The sequence below is a fragment of the Hemicordylus capensis genome, chromosome 2 (genome assembly GCF_027244095.1).
Source record: "Hemicordylus capensis ecotype Gifberg chromosome 2, rHemCap1.1.pri, whole genome shotgun sequence".
Classification (NCBI taxonomy): Eukaryota; Metazoa; Chordata; class Lepidosauria; order Squamata; family Cordylidae; genus Hemicordylus; species Hemicordylus capensis.
Genome location: NC_069658.1, coordinates 265412528 through 265429832, shown reverse-complemented (window position 1 = coordinate 265429832; position 17305 = coordinate 265412528). Strand labels below are relative to the sequence as shown.

Here is a 17305-nt window from a genome sequence, read left to right as displayed (position 1 = left end):
CTATCATGTTTCTTTTTATATTATGAGCCCTTTGGGGATAGGGATCCATCTTATTTATGTATTATTTCTCTGTGTAAACCGCCCTGAGCCATTTTTGGAAGAGTGGTTTAGAAATTGAATTATTATTATTTAATTATTATTAAATAATCAAATTAGATATAATATAATTAAATAAATAATTATTTAATAATTAATTAATAGTAATGTGTGTGGCTATTACTGTTAATAATAATCATAATAACAACAACAACAAACACACACTTGCCCTCGCTCTGCCAGCTGCCTGTGGGCAATGCTAGACCAAACTGCACCCCAGCTGAGGTGCGTTGTCCTCGATTCCGTCAACCTTTTTTATATATATATATAAAATTGCCATTGTCACCCCACCACATAATAAATGCATTTGCATTTATAGCATTATTTGCAGAAATACACATACGAGTGTATTATTCGCGCCATATAGAAGAAACTAGTTTTCTCTTCCCCAGCCCTACCTGGAGGTGTTAGGGATTGAACCTGGGACCTTCTGCATGCAAAGCAGATGCTTTAACTACCAAGCTACTACAGCCCCACCCCTGAGTAACTACTACAAGGTGGGGGGGGGCACACCAATTGAGACCCTGGCACATCTCCCTTGGCGGTTATCTCATAGTGTAACTCTCTCTCTCTCTCTCTCTCTCTCTCCCTCCCTCCCTCCACAAACTAGATCCCTTATCAAGAGGTAACCCTAATTTATGGGGCCAAAACGGATGTAGTGCAGGGAAAAAACAAACTTTAAAAGACAAGCATTGTCTTTTGTGGGGCAATTCTCCCTGGAGAAGTAGTGTTGGATGGGGGGCTGTTTAACCTCCCAGCCCTTTCTCCTTCCAAATCATTCAAAGCTGCTATTAACTCTGTTGGGGAAATATACAGGCATGCTACAAGCACATTTGTGTTTTCTCCAGTGGGGCTAATGGTGGCTCCATGCTGTTGCTTCTGTCAAAAGTCCTCCGTGAAGCTGCTGCAAACCTAGTAATAATATTGGGAGAGCTGATCATTAATCTCCTTTTGGCCTTCAGTAGCTGCTTAAATTCCTTCCTCATCCAGGACCCCCAATTAACACATACACACTCCACCCAATAATTCTGTCACATCAATGGCCAGCCTAATGATCCACCTGGGCTGAAATGCATGCTGGGGTTGAAGCAAGGGAGGAACTGGGGTGCAATTACGCAACTAGCCTGGCAATGAAAATCTCCAAAGTAGTGAGAACAAAAACCTTTAACAACAATAACACACACACCTTTACTGGTGTGTGTAAACCAGTAAAAATGTTGCCAGCCTTATTCCTGAAATGGCTACACTCCACTGATAGATCAACATGTCATTAGGAAGCCACAGACAAGAGAAAGCAGATGCCGGAGCCTGGTAGTGTGTTGTATATTAAAGTTTATTGAATTACCGTGTAAGAATTTTGCTCTGTAATAAAGTCATCTGGGATCTAAACTGATTATTTACAGACAAAACTTCTCATTTCATGATAAAATTCCTACTTTGCTCAAAACAGTATCTACAATAACATTATTATACTATGGAACAACAACAACAACAAATAAAAAACTCAGACAGGTTTGTCTGTCAAGCTTTCCAGATTAATTATTAATCTCCAATCAGTTGAGAAAGCACATTTGGGGAGCTGGCTCGGAATGTAAAAAGGGAAAGCCAGATAATTGACCAGAGAGACAAGAAACCATAAAAAATAAATGAAGGCATATTGAATTCCCCCAGTGTTTAGAGTGAGGCAGGCAGCCCTTCTCCAGCACCCAGCACAGCTCCTACACTACATTGTTTACCCACATTTTAGAAGTTCCTACCATCTATGATGCAGTGAAAATCTGTTGGGTGTAAGGTTGCCAAGACATGGGCTGGAGAATTGTCCTTGGATTGCCAGTTGAGGAGGGGAAGAAAGGCCTGGCCTGCTCTGGAGCTTTTAACAGCAGCTTGATCTGCAGAAATCAAGTGGGAAAGCCTTTCACAGCCTAGAGACGAATGCTTGCAGACACGAGGATGCTATTGTTACCAGAGGATTCAGGGATGTAGCTCAGTGGCAGAGCCTCTGCTTTGCAGGCAGAAGTCCAGGTTCAGTCCCTGGCAGCATCTCCAGGCAGGGCTGCAAAAGACTCTTGCTTGAAACCTTGGAGAGCTGCTGCTGCTGCTGCTGCCTGGCCTTTGACCTCTGAGGCTGGAGGTGGCATCAAGGCATCAGAACTAGGAGCCATGGATAGACCTGTCCTCCGTGAATTTGTCTAAGCCCCTTTTAAAGCTACCCAAGCAAGTGGCCATCACCACATCCCATGGTAGGGAATTCCCTAGATTGATTATGCCGTGTGGGGGAAAAAGTACTTCCTTTTGTTGGTCCTAAATCTCCTGGCCTTCAGTTTCATGGGATGACCCCTGGTTCTAGTGCTGTGAGAGAGGGAGAGGAATTTCTCGCTGTCCACTCTCTCTGTTCCATGCATAATTTTATACACCACTATGTCTCTTTTCCAAACTAAGAAGCCCCAGATGCTGTAGCCTTGCTTCATAAGGAAGGTGCTCCAGGCCCCTGTTCAATTTTGTTGCCTTCTGCACTTTTTCCAGTTCTACAATATCCTTCTTAAGATACAGTGACCAGAACTGTACGCAGTACTCCAAATGTGGCCACACCATAGATTTGTATAAGGGCATTAGAATATTAGCATTTTCATTTTCAGTCCCCTTCCTCATGATCCCTAGCACAGAACTGGCCTTTTTCACAGCTTTCAGGCAGCGCTGTGTTGGGTATGTACCACTGCAGTGGCAAGATGCACTTTCCAGCCCCTCTCTGAAATGCCCACTGTTCATGGAGGAGGGTGGGAATGGAACTGGTAGCAGAGGTCGTCTTAAGGTTTGCGGAGACATGACCCTGGGCTGCTTGCTTCCTCAAAGAGGGCAGATGTTCTTCAGGTCCGGCTCTGGAGAGTGGTGAGGACAGGCACTTGCGGGGGTCCTGAAGACCCGCAAAGGGCTCACGGCCCCACAGTGACATCATGCTCACTTTGCACAGAGCACCTCAGAGGCAGTGCAAGAGGATCTTTGGCTGGCACACCTGGCAGCCCTTCCATGTAGTGAGGTGGGGCAGTGCCTCAGACCACATATTACGGGAGTGCCGAGGCAGCAAGAAGCCCTCCTGCCCCCATTTTTTAAAAGGGAGGGAAGGGTAGGACAGTGCGCACAAGCGGGCAACATTTGGCGCCCTGCCAGACACACAGAGATCTTGAGAGGCCACTGATCCAAAGGGCTCCTGCATCCTAAAACCGAGACACTGCTGCATTTACCTCTCAGGAACTTTTAAGTCAACCCTCCAGACTGGCAAGAGGTAACTTGATGAAGGTTAGTGAGAGGCAACTGAAAGGTACCTCTAGCATCTTATGGCGGCAGCTGCTGTTTCCTTGTGTCAAATGTAATGGCTGCTCAGTATGTGCAGAATACATGATCTTCATGGGATAGACTGTAGATCAGGCCTGCTCAACTTAGGACCCCCCCAGCTGTTTTTTGAACTACAACTCCCATAATCCCCAGCTATAGTGGCCAATAGCCAGGAGTTATGGGAGGGCCAAAGCTGAGCAGCCCTGCTGTAGATAACCCCTCCAAAAGAATAATTCAGCACTGCAACTGGAGCTTGAGGCTCTTCTCGGGTGCAGGGTTTGGTTTAAATGTTCAAACTTGTAATCTCACAATTTGTTTTCAGTCCTAGACTCAATGAAACAATCAAGACAAAAGGTCTACTGAGCATGTACAAAGTGCCTTTCTCTCAGCTCTCACATGGCTGCAGTTAGGGGGAAAGAACTGTGTAACAGGTGTGGCTACCAAGCAAGTTTGAGCACCGGCACTTCATATTTGAGGTATTCAGGAGTGGGCTGGACTGACAAGTTAAAGAGAGGACTCTAGAGCAGGGATCCTCAACGTTGGGCCCCCAGATGTTCTTGGACTTCAGCTCCCATAATACCCAGGCCCAGTGGCCTTTGGCTGGGGATTATGGGAGTTGAAGTCCAAGAACATCTGGGGACCCAACGTTGAGGATCCCTGCTCTAGAGGACAGAGAGTTGTACTACCACGTTGGTTCCAGAGCGCAAGAGGCATAAAGCAGAGCGTTGGAGTAGAAGACCCACCAGGTCCCTTCCAGCTCCAAAATTCTATGATTCAAAAGAGCACAAGGCAATACAATACAGTTGTAAGTGTGAAGGCGTTGCAGGTTAGGGTTAGACTCCTGGCTAGGGCAGTCTTAAGAATACTTAGTATTTATATAGCCCTTTCCCTAATTGCGTCACACACATTATCTCAGCATTACAACTACTGCGTAAGGTAAACCAGTACAATCACCCCCATATTACAAATAGGAGGCTGGAAGAGAGGGGCTGGCTGGAGCTACCTGGCGAGTTCTTGGCAGGCCTGAAGATCTGAACCAGGAACCTTCAGCTAAACTGCACATGCTCTTAACTGTGACACACCAGCTTTTGAATCTCTCAGGGCTAAATGAGATGGAACTAGATCTGGGAACAGGCTTTCCCACACTTCTCCTTTAACTTAAAAACAGCCATGGGGGAGGGCTGGCTGTTTGCTTCAGGGCTAAACCAATGGGAGAGGGGTATGTGTGTGTGTGTGTGTGAGAATACTTCCCACACAACTCACACCCCTTCTTAAAAAAAGAAGCACACATGGGATCCTATTCATGGACCTCCCACATGACATCCAGTTTGGTCCTTATCTGATAAATCTTATTTTGATGGAGGAATATGCAAGTGTTCAACACAAAAAAATTCTTTACAAGCCCCACTGAAGAGTTAGTTCTGTTGAACTCAAAAGCTTTCATACTCCTACTCCACAGAGGCTGGTCCAATAATCTTATCACTTCATCTATTTTGCTGCTTGGCTATGCAGTGATGACAGAACCTGCACCTGTTGGATCTCTGCCTGTCAGTTATGAAAAGCATAGCTGAGCTACAAGGTATGGTTACCAGGTACCTCCTGGCGAGAAAAACCACTTGGTCTGCTCCTGTGCCTCTTAACAGGACCTTTCTTCAGCAAAAACCAACCGGTGAATTTACGGCATGGAGACAAACATGAACACTTGCTAATGCCTGCAGATCAAGTTGCTGTTAAAGACACAGGAGCAGGGACCAGTAAGATCAGCAGCCCCAACTACAGCCAGAGAAAAAGCAAAAGCTGCCACTGGGGGACTCCAACCTAAGAAAGTCAGAGCAGCAACCATTTTGTTGGTTTTTTTAGGGGGGGGGGAACGGGTGTTGTCTCTGGCAGAGCAAGGAAAGCCCCCATGGGGGGCAGAGTGGAGGGGTGGCAAGAAAAGGGATGTTTGCCCAGGGAGAAGTGCTAACTTAAGCGGGGTGGGGGGACGACAAAAGTTAAAACACTGAAGGTCTGAAATACATTTCCCCAGTGCGATCTACAGATCTGATACAGAGCAGCAGCAATGGGAGTGCGAGGCAAATGGAGGGAAAGAGGGGGTCCTTTTGTGCTTTCTGGGGAGCAGGGTGGGATCTGCACCTGAAGCTGCAGCTGCAGAAAGGCATGCCCAGAGGTTGTGAAGAGGACCACCTTGATTGACCAGGTGTGAGCCAGGAAGGTAGGCACGGTGCCACTTTGCAGGGATTTTGGCAGGATGCTGCTGCTGCTGCTCTTGTGGCCGGCTTCTTCTCCACAGTGAATGCCAACATGTTCACGTCACATGCTGGCGCTTCCGTCTTCAGTCTGATCCTCTGCCCTTGTCCTGTTGGAGGAAGGGAAGTGCCACTGGATGCACAAGAGATGCCCAAAGGGCTGGAGGAAGGACCGGCAGGGGATTCTCCCCTTGCTCAGACTGCAGGCTGCTCTTTTGCAGGGTCCACGAGAGTGCCGGGGAAACTCACCAAGAACCAGGTCCTTGCCTGGGCTGCTGTTCTCAGTGGCTTCAGGCTGCGGAGAGGCAAAGATCCCGCGTTTCCCACGGCTGCACCGGTTGCCAACCCCTTGGCACATCCATAACCAGTTTGACCTCCTGGCCACTTGGCTTGGCCCATCTGGAGGAGCCCAGGCTCTGGTGAGGGAGACGCTTCCCTAAGGTTCATTTCTATTATTGTTATTATTATTTTTCAGAGTCAGTTTTTAAAAAAAATCCTCTGGCCCTTTGCTGTTGGCACTGCCTGAACTGCGACTTCGCCCACCTCAGCGGGGAGCGCCTGGTTCTGACTGCAGCGGGTGCTGTCTGCCCTCTCTCTGGCTGACTGCCCCCCTTATGCACATCACAAGTCTGTGACTTTGTTCTCCACAGCTGCGGCAATCTGCTGCAGGCGGTATCCCAGCTGCATCTTCTGTGCCATCGGATCCTCTTCCAAGGCAGTGATGATCTGCAGGGAGACGAAGAGCTATTAGCCAATGACTGCCTTAACCACTGGGGTTGGGTTTTTGAAGAGGGTGCAGGGAATGCTATACATCTGGGCCCCTCATCTTGGGGAGGCTTTCAAAATGCTTGAATCTCATATCAAAATCTGAAGGCTTAGCTACTATGAGCCTCCATGGGCATAAAATTATTTGGCTGAGCTCTGGATGCCTTCCTTTTTAAATACAGTTAGTCCAGAATGCAGCGGCCAGATTGGTCTCTGGGTCATCTCAGAGAGACCATATTACTCCTATCTTAAAACATCTACACTGGCTACTGGTAAGTTTCTGGGCAGAGTACAAGGTTTTGCTTATAACCTATAAAGCCCTAAACAGCTTGGGCCCTGGGTATTTAAGAGAACGTCTTCTTCGCCATGAACCCCACCGCCCATTGAGATCATCTGGAGAGGTTCGTCTGCAGTTGCCAATGACCCGTCTGGTGGCTACTCGGGGACGGGCCTTCTCCGCTGCTGCCCCGAGGCTTTGGAATATGCTCCCTAGTGAAATAAGAGCCTCCCCATCTCTGACAACTTTCAAAAGGGCAGTCAAGATGCATTTGTTCACCCAGGCTTTTAATTAGATACTGTTTTAATTGTGTTTTAATAGTTTTAACTTCTTAATTTTGATTGTTGAAATATTTTAATCTTTTATTGGCTGTTTTTATTGTTTGTGGACCGCCCAGAGAACTTGAATGAATGAATGAATGAATGAATAAATAAATAAAGCGGGGTTGGTATCTATTGAGAGCAGGGTCCTTTTGGTGGCGGCACCCCAATCATAGACTTCTCTCCTCTTTTATTATATATCTATTTGCTCTTATATGGGGCTTCTGGTGGTCTCCCATCCAAGAAACTTAGCTTTAGCAAGGTTGCAGCATCAGATCATCCCAGACCTGATGTCCTGGAATTATCTACCACTGGAAATCTGCCACATAATTGGTCTACCAGAAGCAGGTCAAGGCAATTTTGTTTTAACAGGCCTTCGGAAGGTGATTTTATCTGTCTGCTACCAAAAAGGTCCATGGAGAGGACTGGGCCACAATGACACGTGTTGTGGGTCCTCCCAGTCCCATAGACTTCTCTTGAGATCCTTTAATGCAGCCTGCACTTCTTGCCACCCCCGAATCCTTTAAGCCCCAGGCAGAAGGCAAACAAGTGGCAGGCAGCTTGTTTCCTTTCAGCCACCCATACTCCCAGTCCTCATGGGCTGGGCTGGCATCTGTGTACTGATAAATGCTACTCGGGATGTCCCCTAGCAGTAGAACAGCAGTGTGCATGTGCATCCTCCTCCCTCCCCCACAGCCACATTTGCAGGGGGAGGCAGGGATCTTCCAACTTCCACCATTTTTCTGTAAGGGTAACAGGTTTTTATAGTCAGTAGTGACCCTCGTCTATTGCGCTCTCCTTTGTCCCCCTTTAGGAGACAGTTGAGCTCTGCACAAGGGCATTCCACCTTATTAATTCAGGGAATGGTTGTTTAACTTTTCACATCACTGGATTAGTGGTGACAAAAACGTAAGTCCTTAACGGCTTGGGTCCAGGGTATTGAAGAGAGTGCCTCCTTTGTCATGAACCCTGCCTCCTGTTAACGATCTTCTGGAGAGGTCAAGTTACGGTTCCCACCAGCTCATCTGGTGGCGACCCGGGACTGGGCTTTCTCTGTGGCTGCCCCAGGGCTTTGGAATATGCTCCCTGCTGAAATAAGAGCATCTCCTTCTCTGTTTGTTTTCAGGAAGACCCTCAAGACTCACCTGTTCTCACAGGCTTTTAATTAGAATTGATTTTAATCATTTGTTTTAATAACTGTTTTGTGCTATTATTTTTATTGTGTCTCGTGTGTTGACTTCTAAATATTGTTTTAAATTTTGTATACCGCCTAGAGATGGACATATCAGGTGGTATAAAAACATGATAAATAAATAAATAAATATAAGCAAGCAAGCAAAATAATCATCCTGTGAAAACTGGCCTTATGAATCAGTGCCCACAAGAAAGTGTCGGGAAGCTGGGATCACTTAATATGCAGCAAGGACACAATGCAGCTCAGATTGTGGCTCAGAGGGCTCAAGCTTGAGCTTGAGTGGGCTGGAACAACAACTACATGCCGACAGAGGGGTCTTGAGGAAGACGATGATATGGCCACCATAGCAATTTGCTGCCACTTGGAGCTGCTGTGGAGAAGCAGCGGCAGCAGCTAAGGGCCATGCTTGCATCTGTAGCCTGAAGGAGGAGAAGTCAAATCCCCAGGAACTGTCATCTGCTGCCAGTTTTTGTCTGAGGACCATTCTTCTGGGAGCAATTTCCTTTGGACCTCTGCAGTCTGTAAAAACTGCCAGCAGCTTCTCAGCCAGAAAATGGATTAGTTTAATCGTTTGGAAACTGTTTTGGCAACCTTAGCCTAAGAGGCAGCATAGAAATACACCGAATAATAACAATAACAGCTTGCATCCATGTCGTGTGCACGGTGGTTACTACGCTAAGAATATTGCCAGCTGAAGCACCAGCTTGTGCAGCCTGCTGGGTCCCTCCATCACCTGACAAAAGGCAAGTTGGAAAGAGAAGTTCACTGACACAAGAGGTATCAACGGCTTTAAAAGGGGATTAGACAACCCTGTGGAGGAGAAGTCAATCACTGGCTGTTAGTAATGATAGCGACGTGGAACCTCCATGTTCAAAGGCAGTGTATGGGGCCATTCACATGACCTACCAGACGGGCCAGCAGGGGGAAGGCAGTGTTCCTTGTAACAGGGAATCTCAGATGTTCTTCACTACAGCTTCCAGCATCCCAAAGTCCACTGCAGCTGGGGATGCATGCTGGGAGCTATAGTCAACAACATCTGGAATGGAAAGGAATCTTTATTTCGGTCACTGACCAGACAAAACAAGATCTGGGATTCTCTGTTACAGGGAAGACTGGGGGAAGCCAAACCTTGCTTTCCCCCCAGATGACCGTCGTTCTGTTGGTGAACCAAACACGACCAAGCCCTGCTCCATGCAGCGTGGAGCAGGGCGGATTGATCTGAGGCCGGGATTCATTGTCCCAGCCTCCATGAAGTCCACAAATGCAGCACGCGACACGCACACTGCATGCACGCGGGGGGGGGGTTCCCCCAAGAGACAGGCGCTCTGTGTGCGGCCGGGCTGGAAGCAGCCCCTGCTTGCACATGAGCAAGTAGCTGGAGATAAGGGAGCGCTCACTCCCTTAACCTCGGCTAACAGCCGGGGTCAATAGCAGGGCTAGGTGGCGCTGCCCCACCCGGATTGGGCCCGATCCTGGCAGTTATCACGCACAACCAAACCTAGGCTACACATCCCTAGTCTGGGTTAGGCTGCGTGTGAGAACAGCTTCTATGTCTGAATATCAGTGGCTGGAGCATGAGAACGGACTCTGGGCTTGGAGCGCGGCTGGTGAGCTTCCCAAAGGCATGTGGCTGACCATGATGGGGAACAGGATGCTGGGCTAGATGGACCTTTGGTCTGACCCAGCATGACTCTCCTTAAATCCCCACAAAATGACTCACCTGGTCATAGTACTTGTTGATGTACTTGTAGAGCTCATGCAGAGCCACCAGGGAATTGAGTTCACCTGAGTAATTCTGTAACCAAGAGAGAGAATTGCTATTAGTTGCCAAGGGAACTAAAATCGCCTCCATGCACTCACTGAGGGCCAGACGGCACATTATGTTAAACCTGTCACTAATTGAGGGGCTTAACACAGGCAGTCGACCCAAAGTGCCTTTTCTCAGGACAAAATAAGAACTGCCACCACAAGGGGTGGGTGTGTGTGTGTGTGTGTGTGTGTGTGTGTGTGTCCCTGTCCCCGTGTTTCCTGACCATGATGTAAAATTTTCTTACTGATCCCTACCCTACCCCACCCCACCCGCCAGCAGCTATTTGCAGCAAATGTTAAGTGGGAAAATGGCACAGAGGGAAAATGTTAAATCCAGCAGTGCCAGCTGCATCAGGCCACCATGGATGGATTTTTGGCAGGGGAGGGGGTTACTAAAAAGGAGCACCTAGAGCATACCTGCCAACATGTCCCCATTTTCCAATTCACCTGAATGGGAAAACAGGGACATGTTGGCAAGTGTGTCTACAGTCTCCTTCTTGTGTTAAGCTTGTTCATTCGTTACAGGCTGAATGGAATGTGTTGTTTGGCCCTAAGCCTCCCTGAAAGGTGGGCTGAGCTACAAGCTGGGCAGGGAAGAAGGTGAAGTGATCACAGCACAGCTTCATGGTGTTGAACTCTGTATGATTTATGGAACCCTGATTTGGTTCCCTGTCCTTATTTTCCTGGCAATAACTTGAGAGCCAGCGTGGTTTAGTGGTTAGAGTGCTGGACGAGGTCCGGGGAGACCCGAGTTCAAATCCCCATTCAGCCATGATACTAGCTGGGTGACTCTGGGCCAGTCACTTCTCTCTCAGCTGAACCTACTTCACAGGGTTGTTGTGAAAGAGAAACTTAAGTATGTAGTACACTGTTCTGGGCTCCTTGGAGGATGAGCGGGTGAAGGAAGAGCAGGATATAAATGTAACAACAACAACAACTTCTGCCCTGGCCACATGGGCACAAGGGAGCCAAAAGGACCTGGACACCAGGGAGTGGGGGGAGGGATCACCACAAGGCATCTTGTACCTCTACAAAGGAAGACAAGGATGGCAGAGAACAGGCCAGTGTTGATGCTGCTCCTGGCCCTCTGCAGACACTGCACTGCATGGCCTGATCTAGTAACTCCATTGCTGGTTTCAGAAGAAAGGGACTTGTAGGATGTCTTGGGCCAGAAGAGCCAAGAAGACCAGTTACTCACCCGTGACAGCTCAGCCAGGGCGGAATTCATCTCCTGGTCGCTGGCAGAGATGGTTTGGCGAATGTCGGCATAGTACCTGCAGGGTCAAAGTACACCAATGTTGTTGTTTCTCCAACAGTTCTCTCAGAGGTGCCCTCTGGACTGGACTTCCAGGTGGAGGTCTGGTCCTCCGCACTGGGGTGGGGGGGCGGGGTGTCCTGCTGGGGACCGGGGTGGCCACACCTTTGGCCCGGCCTGGGTGGTGGAGCACACATCACTGAGGGTGGCTGCGGCCAGCCTGCAGCCTACTTGTGGCCTGCCCGCTTGCCCATCTCCTTTCATGCATGGCCAGGCTCTCATGCATGGCCTCATGCTGAGGGCTGAGTGCGCCTGCCTGCAATGATTGTGCAAGCACATCACCGCACAGCGATGGGGAAGTGACTCGGGCCACTTGCCCGCTCCAGGCCCGGCCAGCCCCAGTGACAGCTTTAGCCGCTGAGCTGCGGAGGCAGGCAGCTGTGGGCTGGCCACTTGGCCCTTAGCCCCCGCTCCACCGCCTTTGGCTGGGGATTGTCAACAACATCTGGGAATCCCTCTTAGAGGGAACACTGCTGGCCACCCCACCCCCCTCAGCGTTCTGTGCTCTTTAGCCTGGCACAGGCCAGCAGCGTGGCCATCCCGGCCCCCAGCGGGATATCCGCCCCCCACCCGCCTGGGCCCACTGCAGACATGATTAATCTAATTTAAGTGACAGGACTGTCGATGCAAAATGTGGCATGTACAGATCAGTGGGAAATACCTTATTCATAATTTCTTCTAAAAATGTCAACAACAACAAAGTTTCCTTCTCTCTTTCTCTCTCCCTCCCTCCCAGGCCTCTGATCTGCCTCAGTCTTACCTTTCCACCATCTGCTTATACCGTGGAATGTCACGGGCGTAGAGCAGCTTGTTAATGGGGGAATCCTGGAAAGGCCATAAAAGAAACAGGGAATCAGTTACAAGGCCTAGTGTATACACACACACACACACACACACACACACACACACACACACACACACACAGCCTCTAGAATTAGACGGGGGGGGGTATACAGAGGAGAGAGGGGTTGTACTGAGTACTCCTGTCCCAACCTTAATCTAAGGAATCTGTTCCCATTTGCAGCTTCTCCAGAGACTGGCCACACAGTTCAGAGTTCTTCTGCGTGACAGTGAGGACTAGGAATTTGCTGAATGCTGGCAAAGATTCTGAAAAACTGTGGATGTGTGGAATACACACAGCTAGCCCTAATGATAAATCAGCCAAGCCTTTTTACCTCTTTGAGATATACTATGAGGCCAGTATCCCTTTTTATCGGTGAAACTGAATCTGAGACTGCCACCCTTTCAGGAACACTTCCAAGAATGAGGGCAGTTCAGGGAATGGGACGGGGGGACAACCCTATGACCCAGACCCTGGTTGATCACACACTACTGGGACCCCCGGTGCCAGGAGAACTGGAGGGACCAGATCGAGCACCCCTGCCATGAACCAGTGATACAGCCATATATCCATTCTCTGACTTGGAGGAATCCCTTGAGGACTCAGTCCAATGCTGGGATCCTCCAATGTTGCCAGAGTCAGCACCTACAAAACTGGGCAAGGCCTCTTTAAGCCACAGAAAGTGTGGGCGAAGCCATTCAACCTGGGCAGCAGTTATAAAAACCTTTCCTTAGCTTCAAACATTTGCTGGAGCAACATCTGATCTACTCTGTTGTACTCAGCTCTCTTGCCTACTATCCTTTACTATCCACTTTACCCAACCTGGCTCTTGGAAATGTCAGAGATATGCGCGTCCCTCCTCGGACTCTGGCCAGCATCCAGATCCTTGCCTTAGCAGAGACCATACTCAGCCATCAGCCCCTCTGCCCCCGCCAGCTGGGCAGAATGGGCGAGGGCCTTTGGTGACTGGATTGCAACTGCAGTGTGGGAGAGGGGGCAGTCTAACCCTCAGCTCCTCTGTGTGGTCCTGATTCAAATTCAGCTTCATTTTCCCCAAAGCTTCTATTAGCTGTGGAGGGGGAAATGTACATGCAATTCATTTTTTTGCTCTTCGGAGCCCAAGTCAGGTTTTCCCAGAGCAGTTTCAGGGGAGCAATGTAAATTAGGGAAACCAGATAGGGTTAAGCCCCCCCCACCCCCGCCTCCCAATGGCACTGACCCAAATCCCCCTGATCCAACGGCACTGACCCAAATCCCCACCCCAGGCAACTGCTTTTTGGAAAATAAAATAAAATGTTCCAAGCATAGAACTCCCCCATCGTCATGCCTAATTTGGCCTTCAGCAGCAAAAGAATGGCAACAAGGCAGGTACAGCACACAGGACAGGAATAAGCACAGCTGGATGAACAGAGTGACTGAGAGAGCCAAGGCTGCCTGTGCACTGTGAAATGTGAACTTGGCTTGGGCAGTCCCACTGACTCCGAAAAGGAAGAGGAGCATGCCATGGTGGACAAGGATCGCCAAGAGCTGGAAACCACCCACAGGATGTCTCTGATTCCACCGCCATCACCCCCTTTAAAGGATAAAATGCACTTTTTAAAAAATAAGGGCTCTGTACTTAAAAAAAATAAATTCATAATTTAAAGTTGACTAAATGGCACAGGCAGGTCAGGGGTAATTGCTGTGTCCCTTGTCATTCTCCACATCACAGGTACTAGCCAAGAGGTGTCCAGGACTCTAGATGAGCCATGCAATTAAATTCTACCTGATAACTGCACTGACAGAAGAGCATTTCCCCCAGAAAGAAAATACTGCAGTTTGCGCATGCAGTGTTGCTCCCAACAGAAGTGCTGCCTTGAGAAAGACGCCTGGAGTTCCTGACAAGTGCTGCAGACTGCAAGGCGACTCTCTGGAAAGCACAAGTCCCAGATTTTCCCTCTAAAGAGAGAACACGAGCTAGATGCAGTTGCTGGCTCCTTTCCAGACTCACCCGGCCCAGCTTGTGGTCGGCGAGGGTGCAGGAGTCCATGAAGGTCTGAGCAATGACTAGGAGCACAGCGTCCACGTTATCTGATGTCTGCACGTCAAATACGAACTGGGGGTTCTTGATGATATTGATCCAGAACCTCAGGGGTAGGCTGTGGAAGGAAGAGGAAAGCCTCAGTGGATGGCAGGGGTTGAAAGTCCCGCTGGTTGAGGGCTTTGGTACCAAGAACCAAACCAGCATAGTCAAGTGAGATTGTTTAGGGCTGGGAAATCTTGGTTTGGAACTCTGATTGGTAGGCTCTCTAACAGGGATTCCCAGACGTTGTTGACTACAACTGTTAGAGGTTGTTGATTTTTACCCACAATAGGTAAAACAGCAGAGCACTAAGGAATGAGCACACACTCCAGTTACAGAGTAGGTAGCAGAGGATGGTTTGGATATTGCAGCTATTTAGAGAAAACACATTGAGATCCTTGTGTGACTAAACACTAAACATTTATTGGTTAAATACACTTAGATAGGAAAGACCTATCTCTAATCTAAAGGACTACATAGTGGATAGGTAAGGAGAGAGAGAGATGTTTCCATCTGCTCTCTAGGAGGAAAGGAAGGATTGTGACTCAGCACAGGAAGTGCTGCAGAGTCAGTTCAGGGGTCATAGAGTAGGGACAGATAGGGAGACCCTTCTTCACTGTCTTTACTCCCAATGCCCCTAGTGGTCATTAGGACAGTTGGTGCAAAAGGTCGATGCACTGGAAGTTCATCTCCAACAACAACTCCCAGAATCCCCAGCTGCAATGGCTTTTGTTTGGGGATTCTGGGAGTTGTAGTCAACAATATCTGGGAATCCTTGTTAGAGGGAACACTGGTAGAAATGTGTGCACTGGTTCAGCACTGCGGGGAGGGGAGCAGCAAGAGGATCTTTAAGAAAGAGGAGAGCAGGTCCTTAACTGATCACTGCCGTATGCAGCTTCCTGCTGCAGTGGCACTTTCCCCAAGAACCTACACACGGTGCCAGCACACACAAGGCATATGTGCAGGTGCCATCTGCATGGTCAGCAACACCAAGCCGATCATGCAAATGGTCCCCACGCATGCGTGTATGCCATGTGCATGCCAGGGCTGCATGCAGGTTCTTGGAATGAGCACCACCGTACCAGGAAGCTGCATGCAGCAGTGGAGAGCAGGTAAGGACCTGCTCTCCTCTTTTTTAAAATCCAACTTGCTACTCCCCTCCCCATGGTGCTGAACCATGGCACAAACCTCAGTCCCTACTGCTTAGCCACCAATGTTCCAGGATACTTTGGGCAATTGGTTTTTTCTGATCCTCTTATCACCCAACCTGTAAAATGAGGATAATATATAGTGATTTAAAACACTTCTGTGCTGCCTTTTTGAGGCTCCAGGAATCAGTTGAAAAAGCAGATTAAAGGAAAGAATGGCCTCCCTCACAGGGTTGCTGTGATGAGGATAGATTTTGCTCCTGGGAAGTGCAAGGCAACACCTTGGGTGGCATACCTGTTTGTCTTCCAAATATGGATGGTCTCTGGATCTGTGATCCCATGATGCAAGGCTTGCTCATCCAGCAGGTCAAAGAAGTACTTCACAGCCAGGGGGACAGGGCGGCTAGTGCTGAGGATCACTTGGAACAAGTCATCTACAAACTTCTGCAGTGTCCCCTGCAGGCAAACCAGGCACAGGTTAGTACAGCGTAGCTTGAGGCAAGCAGAAGAAATCATTTATTTATTTATTACTTATTACATTTATATACTGCCCCATCCAAAGACTCTGGGTGGTGAAGAAATTGAGAAGATGACCACGAGGAAGATCAATGCAGAGCAAGGGCTTCTTAGCGCTTCAAGTTCCACCATGGAGGAAATATAATTACTATTATTTATATTCCAAATAATTCTCAAAGAGAATTACATAGAAAAATGAATAACAAGGAAAAGATGGTTCTCTGTCCCCAAAGGACTCACAGTCCAAAAGAAACACAAAGTAGACACCAGCAACAGCCACTTTATTGGGACTGAATAGGGCCAGTGGCGCTCTCCCTGATTAACATTATTAGTCGGTGTTGACTCCTGGCACCCATAGAGCCCTGTGGTTGTCTTTGGTAGAATACAGGAAGGGTTTACCATTGCCTCCTCCCGCGCAGTATGAGATGATGCCCTTCAGCACCTTCCTTTATCGCTGGTGCCTGATATAGGTGGAAAACATACCAGTGGGGATTCGAACCGGCAACCTCTGGCTTGGTAGTCAAGCCATTTCCCCTCTGCGCCATTAGGTGGGGCTAAATAAATAAGCTACTTTAGAAAACATTATTAGAATCGACAGTAACAGGCTTGTAAATGCCCTAGGAAGGGAGTGCGTTCCCATTATTTCCTTTCCCCAAGCATGTCCCCAGTGAGTTTCTTTCCCCCCACGACTTGACAAGGGATGCAGCGTGGCATCATGGGGGCACGGTCCCAAGAGACAACGCTGTTGATAATTATATCACAAAACACAGAATGAAAGGATCTCAAAAAGAAAGCAATGAGGATGGACACACAAGGTTTTTACTCTGGGGAACAAGTCTTCTGGCACTGACGATTCCAGAGCCCGAGAGCTCCTCCTTACCTTCATGGAAAGGAGGCGGGTGAGATAGATCTCAGGGATGGCCTTGGCTCTCTCCCGCTCCCGCAGGCTCCCTCGCCGATGTTTTGGCAGCTCAGGCTCCTCTGTGGGTTTCACTAGGTGCCAGAGCTTCATCCCACCCTCATCTGCATCCTCCAGCATTGGGGTCTCTACAAGAGAGAAAGCACTCAGCTGACAAATAAGAACAGCCCTGCTGGATCGGGCCCAAGGAAGCCCATCTAGGCCAGCATCCTGTTTCACACAGTGGCCCACCAGATGCTGCTGGAAGCCACAGGCAGGAGTTAAGGGCATGCCCTCTCTCCTGCTGTTACTCCCCTGCAACTGGTACTCGGAGGCATCCTGCCTTTGAGGCTGGAGGTGGCCTATAGCCCTCCAACTAGTAGCCATTGATAGACCTCTCCTCCATGAAGCTATCCAAACCCCTCTTAAAGCCATCCAGGTTGTTGGCTGTCACCACAACTTGTGGCAGAGAACTCCACAAGTG

General features: G+C 48.8%; 1 protein-coding gene across 4 annotated transcripts in view; it reads right to left on the bottom strand.

Annotated features, from left to right (window-relative positions):
* Positions 1-1411: 1411 nt before the first annotated feature.
* PLXNB1 (plexin B1) overlaps positions 1412-17305 on the bottom strand; it is a 199424-nt gene continuing 183530 nt past the window's right edge. For all 4 annotated transcript variants that reach the window (XM_053291904.1, XM_053291908.1, XM_053291906.1 and 1 more), the window contains 7 exons: positions 16804-16970; positions 15703-15863; positions 14188-14335; positions 12117-12181; positions 11240-11315; positions 9953-10027; positions 1412-6401 (listed from right to left, as the gene is read on the bottom strand). In XM_053291904.1, the coding sequence (XP_053147879.1) occupies positions 6297-6401; positions 9953-10027; positions 11240-11315; positions 12117-12181; positions 14188-14335; positions 15703-15863; positions 16804-16970 (797 nt within the window). In that variant the 3' untranslated portion in view covers positions 1412-6296. The remainder of the gene's footprint in view (positions 6402-9952; positions 10028-11239; positions 11316-12116; positions 12182-14187; positions 14336-15702; positions 15864-16803; positions 16971-17305) is intronic.